This window comes from Lycorma delicatula, chromosome 6, assembly GCF_047948215.1.
Source record: "Lycorma delicatula isolate Av1 chromosome 6, ASM4794821v1, whole genome shotgun sequence".
NCBI lineage: Eukaryota > Metazoa > Arthropoda > Insecta > Hemiptera > Fulgoridae > Lycorma > Lycorma delicatula.
In genome coordinates, this window is record NC_134460.1 from 10,603,520 (window position 1) to 10,615,788 (window position 12,269).

The 12,269-nt window shown below is 29.1% G+C and overlaps 1 protein-coding gene across 1 annotated transcript in view; it reads left to right on the top strand.

Annotated features, from left to right (window-relative positions):
- The window catches only part of LOC142326642 (sodium channel protein Nach-like), a 73,152-nt gene that overhangs the window by 57,943 nt on the left and 2,940 nt on the right, over nucleotides 1-12,269 (top strand). Inside the window, exons 8-12 of the mRNA XM_075369238.1 lie at nucleotides 489-608; nucleotides 2,161-2,214; nucleotides 4,566-4,736; nucleotides 9,344-9,451; nucleotides 10,686-10,902. Of these exons, the coding sequence (XP_075225353.1) occupies nucleotides 489-608; nucleotides 2,161-2,214; nucleotides 4,566-4,736; nucleotides 9,344-9,451; nucleotides 10,686-10,902 (670 nt within the window). The remainder of the gene's footprint in view (nucleotides 1-488; nucleotides 609-2,160; nucleotides 2,215-4,565; nucleotides 4,737-9,343; nucleotides 9,452-10,685; nucleotides 10,903-12,269) is intronic.

Consider the following 12,269-nt stretch of genomic DNA (forward strand, 5'->3'; position numbering starts at 1 on the left):
TATTGCTCTTAGAATTCTACTAAATATTCTACTAAAGAAAAAAGAAACTACTAAAGAAAATTTGAATATATTAAATTTATTGATGCTGTACTGAATAATATAATTTTTAATTAAAATATACTTTCATTCATATTTATTATTTGTTTAAAATTGTCATGATCAGGAAAAAAATAAAAAAGGAGAGAAGCATTATAGTGTTATTTTCAGGAAAAATATTATTTTGAACAAGATTTTGTTTAATCTGTAATAAAAATTTTAATTATATTGAAATGTTCTATTTCATTTAACTTAATTAAAATGAAATTATATTGGTTTTTACATATAGTAATTACAAAAAGAAGTAATAAAATATCTTCCTGTAGCAACATAAGAAAAAAGAAGCGTTTTATTTTATTCTTGTACTGTAAAATAATATCAGAGGCATTGAAGTCAATTATGACTGTGTTGTAAAACTTTGTATAATATTTTATTATTATTACTTTTTTCAGGTAATAGATATTTAGCTGGATTTCAAGCATATTCATTTCATAATTGTATGGTGGAATGCAAGACTAATTTAACAGTCAGAATGTGTGGTTGTGTTCCAATTGTATATCCAATGACTGGCGGTTGGTATAAATTATTTTTCATTTTTTTTAACTAGCCAATACAAGTTTTTTTAAAAACAAATCAATTTTTTCTCTGGTGCTTATAAAGATATTTTTAAATTTGTGGTTGGCATCAGTGCTCAACACAGGAATCGATGAACAATCCGCGCTACCCATCTATTTACAATCATTATTTTTTGTGTAGAGTTAATTCAAAGTAGATATTTTGGTATCTTCAGCAATGAATGACATGAACAAGGAATTGCAGTGAAACTTTGCAATTTGACTGAAGTAGAAAATACTTACAGGGTGACACTCTGAGTCGCACAAAACGATATGAGTGGTTCAGCTGTTTTCAAAGAGGTTGAGAATCTATTAAAACTGATGCTCGTAGAGGAAGGTCATAGATATTAACAGACAAGTGGACTTATCTGTTGACATCTATGGCCAAAGAGAACGATTTGATGAGATCAAATTGGCATTTTAAATTTCACAAAATAGCAGAAGAGAATGAGATTTCAGTGAGTTCATGTCATGAAATCCTAACTGAAAAATTTGTAATGAATTGTGTTGTTGCCTAGATCATTCCGAAACTCTTGAGACAAGGACAGAAAAACAATCATGTAGCAATCTGCCAGAATAACTCTTCCATCTGCATGCACTATTGGGTTCATATGTGATAGGATAAAATGTAGCAAGCCACATCATTATTCTATGCATAAAGAACAGAGTTTGATTACAAAGATTATGAGGTGATTATGCCTAATAAGTTTCACTCATAGTAACAATTGTGCATGATTGTTTTTTTCTTGAACACTCAAATATTTGATGAAGTAGTATACACTGCACAAATAAAATTAAAAAAAAAATTGTAAAATAAAAAAAACAAAACAAAGCAATTGTAATATAGATTTTAAAAAAATTATGTTAATAAAAAAATAAAATTTATTCCGTACATCAGCTAAGAAATGCTTTCTAAGCCTTCTAGATAATTAGGCTGTTAGAAATAGTCACTGCACAATTTACATGTTAGTTTCATATAAATAAGAATGTGAGAAATAACAATATATTTCAAAGAGAAATAAAATCAGTTCGATTATGGTAAATATTTAAATCATATTTTAAAAATATATTAAATCATATTTAAAATCATATTTAAATCATATTTATAAATATTTAAATATTTATTTTTAAATCATATTTAAAAATTAAGCACACAGTAATTATTTCTACTTTCTCCATTATTCACAATCTCTATCGATTTGAGTATTTAATAAACAAAATCCAATTTTTAGCCCCTTCTCCCTCTCTAGTACAAGTACATTTTCCTGTCTATTACATTATTAAAAAAATATGCTTGTTTGAATAGTGTTTGAAATGAGGACCTTTTTACTACTAATTGCACGATCTTGTATTTATAATTAGTCACATGACCTTTTTTATATAAAAAGAGTGACAGGTAAATAGTCTGTAACTTGTTTATCCAAGCTTCTTGGTTAAATCTACAGTAGTGAATAAATGTTTATAAGATTGTGTAGTTTATATAAAATTACTAGGTTATCATTTTTTTTAGATAATCAAAGATATTGTGAAATTGGTGACATCGGATGTCTACATAAACATAAAGGTAATTTATCTATCACTCTTTTCATTTATTTATTTTTTACTAAAAATGTGTTTAATAAATGTAATACAATCAATTTTTTTATGTATTTGCTTCCATGTACTTTAGGAATGTGGCAGTGCAAAAGTTTAAACTAAGATTAAGTAAGATTTATTATCAGTGTCTCTAAAACTGGAATGGCTTGGCATTTTTCATATACTATTAAAATTGAAAATCATATTTTTATATACAACATTCAAGCTTAAGTTTGAAAATCATCCAAAAAAACTATTTATTTTTTTAAAATTAATGTTTTTAATCTATTTTTTATTCAGTATTATTAAAAATCTATCAAAGAGTAACATTGGCTTTTCAGACACAGTTTTAGTTATATTTTACATAACTTGTTCAGAAGTTATTTTAAATAGGACATTAATTTATTAAAAATGGTAACAGGATAAATAATACAGTCCTTTCTCAAATTTAACATTTAAGATGTATTGATGTAATGTGATTTGTTAATGTGAAAATGCACATTAATGTGTTTAATTTAAAAATTAAGCACCCAGATTATTTCTATTTTGTCTATTATTCACAATCTGTATAGTCTGAGTATTTAATTAATAAAATACATTTTTAGCCCCTTCTTCTCTAGTACAAAAAATTATAATCTTTATTGGAGATTCAATTGCATAAAATTAATATATTTTAACATGTACATTTTTCTCAACTTTAGAATTATTTTTCTTATAATTTATTTTACCTATCTATTGCAATATCAAGAAATTAAACTTTGGAAAACTTCATCTATAAGGGGGTAAAAAGGAAGGAAACTTTTTTGATGAAAATTCTATATCTTGGGAACTAAAAGTGTTACAGTTGTGAAGACTGGTATTTAGACTCTTCCTTTAAACCAAATTGACATTTTTTCACCATTTTCAAAAATCCAATTTTACTGCAGATTTGAGAGAAGTTGATGTTGTCTTCTGATATAAATTATTACTGTTTTATTTTTGAGCAAAGTGTAGCTCAAGCATGGGCATACTAATAATATATATATATATATATAGTTTTAAAACAGATTACCAAATTATTTTATTTGTATTACATTATATTTTTATTTATATTATAGTAATATACAAGAATAAATAGAGTGAATTAAAATAAGTATGCAGAATAAAAATAAGATTCATATCTTTAATTTTTATGTTATCCTTTCAATGTAGCCTTAATTAACACATATTTCAGATTCTATTTTCTGCAACATGTTATTGACATGTCCACAATCATATTATATAATCTTTTACAGTTAAGTATTTTTGTTTATATACTATATTTGCTCTTGCATGTACGTGGCTTTGCTTGTTTTGATTTTAGATTTGTACGTAGTATAAATTAAAAAAAAAAAAAATTAGATTTTTGTTATTCTTCTAGTGGTTAGCTTTATCCTGAAAATGATAATACACTGCAGACATTGTTGACCAGTGATGTTTAGCATTTGCGGATGATGTATTCTTTCAGGGGAAGCTCATACTAAAGCATATACTTTCAAGTATATTTCTATTATAAAGTGGTTGTTTTTTTTGAAAATATAACTGGATTTTAAAAAAATGGTGAAACATGTATGTTTATGATTTAAACAAAAGTCTGTTTATACCACTTTTTATGACCAACACCTTCAGCTTCATATAGTTTCATTTAAAACTTTGTCACCCCCAAATTGGATTTTTTAAAAATGGTGAAACATGTGTCAATTTGGTTTTAAAAAAGAGTCTAAATTCTAATCTTCACAACTGTAACATCTTTGGCTCCCAAGATATGAAATTTTCATTAAAAACGTTTTTTATCTGTTTTACCCTCTTATAGATGGAATTTTCCAATAACTTTCCTTAATGGGTGCCTGTGTTACAAAAGCAATGAATGTTCCAAAATTCACCTACCTAAGTTAAGCAGTTTGATGAGTCATTCAGTCATGACACTTTGTTATAATGTGTTCAGCGTAAGAGCTATTCTAGCTGTTGTTTGTCGTAGAGAGATCTTACTGTAGCACATGCAATTGTGTTAATGCAGTAATGTACCAGGTGATTCAGTTTGTTAGTCCTCACCAGTATTAAAGCAATACTTTATAATCTGATATAACTTTAAATATAGCTGTCATGTAATTAAGTTATAAATAATTCTAATCAGTTGATGCCAGATAAAATCATCAAAACATGTAATTAGTACATGTAAATTCTGAGACAGTCTATTACAATATCATGCAGTTTATCTACAGCAGCATTGCTCTTAAAGTGAATCAAGTATTATGTGTATATATTATATACATATATATTTATTTATTTATATTTTTGTATTATTATTGTTATTTTTTTTAGCTCTTTTTCAATCATTATATGGTGGATTATTATTGAATAAATATCAGGAATATGGAACAGAAGAAATTTTCGACATAGACCAGAGTTTTGCTAAAAACCGACCATGTAATTGTATACCAGAGTGTTCTATCACAACATTTGAAGCAGATTCTAATTATAGTCCTCTTATGCGTCAGTAAAATCTAATTATAAGATTATATTTTATCTCTTTGTCATTAGTGTATTTTCCACAATGAAACACCTATGTCATCCCATAACCACTTCTATTTTGATATAACTTCTACTTGCTCTATATTTTCCATACATCATTAATCAATAAATTTAAACATCTTAACATAGTTTGTTTTTCACTGTTTTTTTTTTTTTTTTTTTTATATAAGCCAATTTCTTCCTGAATACTGTTTAATATTTTTTTTGGAAACATGTGGAAGAAATAACACAATATTTTAACATAAGATTGTAGTTTATGAAAAGTACATTTAGCATTTACATTCCTTTAATTATTTATTTATGAGATTTGTTCACAAAGTTCATGGCCTGACAAAATACATATTTTTCAGAAAATTTTTTAAAATGTTCATTCCAAGGGCTCAAACAATTATCGGCACCATCTGGGTCTAGATGTTCCACATCCTGCTAACCGCGATCTTTGGATCTTTGGACTTCAGTTTCTTCTCCGCATTTTTCCACACTTAGCGAAATCCTCAGTTCTCTACAAATGGTCCAGTGAACAAATTCTACTGTGCCTTTGCAGGTTCTTGAATTTTGCCAGTTGTAGACATCCTTATATGACATGATCGATTGTTTCAAGAAAGGCTCTGCACAGTCTGCATCTGTCATCCACTCTTGTTTTCATGGTGCACTTCACGTAATTTCTTGTTCTCAATACATGATCCTACGCTGCTACTATCAGGGCCTCAGTTTCAGCTTTCAGCTATTCTCACTGTGCAATCCTTATTGATGCCTGGTGCCTGCATTCTGATGGCATACAGTCCATGTAAATTCTTTCGGCACAATTCGTTCCTCAATATTTTCTGGGATATTTTCTTCATATCCATCTCCATCAGAACATCTTCTTGTAACTCATATACCTCTTCCAGCTGTGTGGCACATGTTTGGGCAAATTTCAGGGCTATTGAAGGACTCCCGTGTACCTTGGTTTTTATTCCATTCTGATCACTTGTCAAAGCAGCCTATTCTTCAAGAGGAATTGCGCTAGCCCAATTATTGCATTTCTATATGCCGCTCCAGTTTGCCACAATTCTCTGCCCCCTTCTCTCTGCAAGATGTACAATCTGTCAAAACGTCCACTCGTGGATGGACCATTCCAAATATCATGAGGAACTTTCTTGTCCTATGATCCAATTTGTCCACTTCCACTTCTGTCCATCCCATTATGCTGAAACTATACTCGAGCACAGGTAAGGACAAGCTGCCGATCGTTGTTATTTTTTTTTTGAAAGATAGGTTGTGTTTCAGAGTACTCCTAACCCTCCTTACTTATTCTTTGGTCATCTTGTGTTTGATAACCCCGTTTTTGATTCTAGGGTCCTCTTCCATATCCAAGTATGGTACCTCTCCATGCTCGAACTATCTTATGATCATTCTCATCTCTTCTTCCTCTTTGGGCATTTCAACCCTGGTTCCTCTTCTGAGGATGATCTTTGCACATTTGTCTACTACAAATTCCATTTAATTGTTGGTACTATATTCTTGGATGATTTGGATCATCACATTGAGTTCTTCCTGACTTTTTACGAGTAACTTCAAGTTATCAATGTACAATAAATGTGAAATAAGTTCCTCGTCTCTGTGCATTCCATATCTCAATAGAGTAATTCACAGACGATAAGTGAAGGTTACTAGTGCCAAGAAAAATAGCAGAGATAAAATAATAATTATAATAATAATCTAGCATGGTCTAGCAGAATGATATCCATGGCAGTTAACACAAACTGGCGGATCCTTGCAGGGGTCATCTGGATGTAATAGTTCACCACAGTGACAGATCACTTTCCTAGTGCATTTTACCACGGTATCTCTGAATTTCTGGCATCCAAAACACCACAACAGAGTCGGGATGTAAGGACAGACATTTAGTCTATGAAAGCCAGCCTTAATTTTCTCAGGATATGTAGGTTTATTAATGTGTTGCATGCTAAAACACGCGATGCAGAGGGTATAACTTCTCCATTATGTCGACATGCAACAATTCCTTGTTCTTGAAGCTCCTTGACAATCTCTTCTTCTGTGCAGTGTAAAAGGTCCCTACACACAACTCCCTTGGAGATATTTAGTGTACCATGCGGTACAACCACAGTGTTGATAAATCCTATCTTTGAAGCTTTCAATACCCATGATGACTGTAGGTCATTGACAGTCTCCATAAACAAGCCCATAGCTGTCTTCCTTGTCTCTTAAGTCAGGGTTTTTACATGGACCCTCTGCAGCGGAAGATGTGGATGTAGATGCTTCCATAAACCTTTAGTATCGTCAGTCAATATGTCATAAAGTATGATGGAGAGACTATTGAGCATGCCACAGATCATAGATCCTGCCTGGTTTCCCCATTCAGCTGCCTCCTAATCTAACCTGGGACAGGGACTCAGTTACTGTCTGATCCATGATACTGACATCCCAGGGCTTCCACGTAGCAGTAAGGGCCCTGATATCCTTACCTAAAGGGCAATCCCTGCCAAGGGCTGAAGTGACTATAACTATATTTTATATTAAACTATATTTATATTAAACTATATTTTATAGTTTGCATGCTGACTCATGCTGAACAGCGCAAGACTTTTCAGCAGAGCTAAGCTCATACCAGCCCACCCTCAACCCAACTCCACAACTGCACTCTACCCATAAATCTGTGTGCAAAACCGATTTATTTATTTATTAAATTTAATTAAATAATTTATTTTATTTTATTTATTTTATATTTTTTAGAGTAATAAATCATATTCCTAAGAAATTTTTAGTTTATCTCTCAATATACTGGTCAAGCCGTGAACATATGACAATAAATATATATATCATAAAAAGAATTATTTTTTAAATTATTTAAAAAATAATTTTTATTAAATTTAAAGCCCCTTTATTAAAATTTAGAGGAAGAAGGTATGGGCTTGATTGCGCTGGGATTGCACGAATTATAAAGAAAATTACTGGGTGAGAAGCTTGATTGTGTTTTATGTATCAACATCTTACAAAAAAAAATTATTATTTTAAATGGGACAGGCTTTCATATTATTAGTAGGGGTAGTGCACCCCTACTACTCCATATACCAGAACGGTGTGTTCCAACACCAGTGCGGTGTTGGAACACACCGTTCTGGTATATGGACAACTCCTTTTTGGGAGAAATAAAAAATTGTCCTTTCACATAAGATTTTTTAAAAATTAGAATCTGGCCTACATTTTATGTTAACATTAAGCAATCATTGTTATATTTTTTAATGAAAGATTGCTATTTTTATTTAGATTTTCATTAATATATTATTAACAAATTATGAGACAGTAAAAGATATAACTTAAATTATAAAAAAACAGTTATTCATTTCAGAATTAACTGAATTTATTTTTGAAGTGTAAACATCTTTAGGGGCCAGAATTTTAGGTGTCAGAATTTTTTTATCTCTATGTTTTTTTGCGTGAATTTTGTTAATTTTTTTTTTTTCTATCAGGCATTTCTGATTGTGAAGAATTGCTCTTTTACCCTTCTCTATATCGCTGAACACACAATCTTGTTAATTCATGAGAAAATGTTGTGTCATGCCCTTCTCTATACCGCTGGTTACGTAATCTTAATTCTTTTGAATGTTCATTTTTAGCCATTACTTCGTCACTATTTTTTTTATCATTTTCTTCATTATTATTGTCATTCTCTTCATGTTTTCCTTTTTTGAATATTTTATTAGTCAAATTTTCATCTTTGCTTTCATCATCAGAACCTCTTTTGCAGCTGTTTATTGAAGTATTATCTATCTTCGTTTTCCTCCATAACTGATCCTCATAAAATATTTTTTTAAATTACTATAAAGCTCAGTCAGAATAGTATAGTATAGTAGTGTAGTACCTTTGCATAAGTAAATAACCTTTTATAATATTTTACATGTGCAATTCTACATGAATTAAATGTATACAAAGGAAATTTTTATTATGTATTTATTTGTTAAATTTAAAAATGCGTGGAGTATAAAAGAAAATGTTTGAATCTGCTGAATTTTTGAATATACAATATACATAGTGCTGGTCTTGGTTAGTTATCTTAAAATGCAAGAGATGGCGTTGATTGATGTGAGATTATTTGAATAGAGTTAAAAATTATTAAGTAGGTATTTATTTAATTAAAATAAATTATTATTGCTAAAAATAAATATTTTATCAATTCAATTTAATTTTAATTGTTTAAAATTATTTCATCTCTAAATTAGTTAAAACCAACAATTTAAAAAAACCTATATTACTGATCATGTCTCTGCTTTTCATTCAGAAAGTTCTTAAATAAGATCAAATCCCATTCAGATTTGAAATTTTTTTACGTGCTACAGAAATTCATTTTTATCTATTATACAATAAAAAACCAGCAACAATGTTTTTAAACAGCTCTCATTAGATAGAATTATCTTTAGAAAAAGAAGAGATTTAAACGTTAATTTAAATTCTTGTTTTGGTATTTATTTTAGGATTTTGTATTTACTGAAAAATATTTTTGTAATTTGTTTGTATGTCTATTTTCTTCTGTTTTCATTTTACTGTATATTTATCTTTCTTTCTAGCATCTAAGAATAGAAATAACAGATTAAATCTGCTATATGTATTTACTGATAATGCTGTTTCAATGAGAATTAGAAGAGACACATTTATTACATGGCGGGTACTTTTAGGTAAGTTATTATTGGTGTTTTATATTTTGATGAAAGCTTATTTTATTTTATGTTTTCAGATTACACTGCCTAACAACAGACTATAAACCCAGTATAGTTTAACAATTACTCTACTATCAAAGCATAGCAGTAACACACAAGATATTCAGTTAAAAAAAAAAAATCAATAAACTTGAACAGTAAGTCATACTGTGTAAAAGAGGATTTTGGAACAAAAAATATGATTTAAAAATATGCTTATTTGTGAAAAACTGTCAAAGCTGAGAAAATTGTTTATTTTACAGAGTTGGACAAATACGGAGTCCACACCTCCATATAACTAACATTATAAGGAGGTATTAAATAAAAGTCATTGGTCTAATTGTATCAAATTATAAGATGATGCAAAGAAAATTTTTTCTTAAAAGTTTCTTAAAGATTTCAGAAAAATCTTGTGTTTCTTTGTCAGATTAAGAACTTCTTTCCAAGTGAATCTCATATTTTATTGAAATTTATATTAAATTCTCAAATTTTTTAGGTTAGTTTATTAAAAATACGCATAATAATGTAAACTAATATTTTATTAGGAAGAAAATTAACATGCAAATTTAATATGCAAATTAACAAGCATATAATTTATGTAATTGTTATTAGTGCTAGACAATTAAAAAAACCGTTTATTCATTTATGTCATTTTGTTAGTTTTCTAGATGTTTAAGAATTGTCTTTTATGTATTTCACAGCATACAGAAAAATAGCGCTTTGCATAATGATAGTATTATTAAAAATAATATTTACAACACTGTTAAAGATATTAAACACAAAAACTATTAAAAAAGAAGAAATTTAAATCTTAAATAAAATAAAAATTTAATAACTGGTTTTGAGGTGCTAATAATGACTCCACTTTCATAAATCTTTACTGTATGTATTTTTAGTAGACGGTTCAGTCTGCTGCTTCTTTTACATTCCTGAGAAACTCTTTTGGAAGATTAGAGTAGAAATAATTTTAATGTAATATCACTTTAATGCTAGAATAAAGACTTCTGCTGATAAAGTTTAGTCAGAAAACCAGCTCAAAGTGACTAATGAAGACATAAAACAAAGTTAAGCTTACTTAATTGAGCATACATGTTCAGTGTGCATTTCCATGCTGATTTTATAACAAGGGTTTACAATCCACTATTAAGGATTAAATTAAGGAATAAAACAGTCTGAATTTTTTTTTTAATTTTGTCTGTTTTATTTTTTTTAGGTATTTATGGAGGTCTTTTGGGCTTTTTCTTAGGAATGAGTATAATATGTGTTCCTGAACTTATTTTCTTTCTTATTCTGCATCCTTTATTTGCTAGATTGAGAAGAAATTTATTCAAAAACTACTGTAATTTAAGAAATAAAAGTTTTTCAGCCATTAGTAATATTGGTTCTAAAAATAAAAATGCTTCTCTTTACTATCAATCAAATGCTGAAAGGTATATTAGACAAATTTTTAAACACATTCTTTTGAATATAATGTTTATGTTAAGAGAGCAGATTGTGATTTATAAAAATAACAATTTTTTTATATCATATAACACATTTCTTGCTGGGTATTTTTTATTATTATAGTAGTCGCCCTACTACTAAGACTCTGTTAACTGCCTCCTGTTCAACTAACTCTTGGGTTAATTGACTGATCCATTAACCCTAACTGTGCTTTTTAATGCCTAAAATTAGTATTATTATAAGGATTAATTAAAGTATGGTGTGTTTTAATTTTACCTAGTAACGAAGTTATTTATATTTAAAAAGCTAAATGCATACCATATATAACATTATTACGTATAATGTATTAGTATTATTTCACGGATAGTGTGGGATGAACCTCCAACTTCAGAAATTAGAAACTGCTGGAAAAAGATGCTTACAGAAGTTGCAGCAATATTATTGGTAAAAAGGGAAGTCTTGGCAGTAATTTTCTAAATGAAAAAGATTAGGTAAGGGTATGTGATAATATGATGTACACTAAGAGACTATTATAAAATGAAATTATGATTAATCATGAAATTACTGAAATCAAAAAAGAGTGTTAATGAGGAAGAAGAGGAAGAAAGAGATTGTGAGGCAATAGAAATAGAAAATCAGTATAAAAAAGCAGAGAGATTTCTCTTGTTATGTGGTGTGAGGAACATGGTACAAGAGGTGGTTGAAATGTAGTGCAGTTAGCTAATAACATGCAAATGAAAATATATACAGCATAAAAGTACACTTTATTTTCTACAAAAACATATCTGTTTATCCAGGCTGTTACCATTTACAGTTACAAATTTCTTTTAACAGTGATCAGTTTTCTCAGTATGTGCTGTGAATGATGATTGATCTGGCAGTCTTTCTTTCATTTACGACCACAATGCATCCTTTAGTTCATCATCTTTGATGAAATGAATAGCCCTAATATACGTGTTTAATTGAGGAAAGAAGTGAAGATCACTTCATAGGTTCAAATTTTAACTTCAAAGAGCCTCAGTGATTGCAAGCATGTATGTGACTGAGCATTACTGTGCTGCAGAATTATAGGCTATGTGAATAATTCAAACATGACTAATATGTCTCTTGAGGTGTTTTAACCTCTTTACATATTGCACAGAATTTGCAGACCCAAAATGCAGGTAGGCAGTCTTGTACAAGTGTTTGGAATCCCAGAACAATGTTAATGAGAGGTTCATCCTCAATATTGGCTTTACCAGCTTCTATTAAAACATTTATTGCCCACCTATCACAGTACTTTGATCAACAATTTCATCATAAATGGCTTTTAGACAACAATGAATGTCACTAACATTCTTTTTTGTAATGTTAA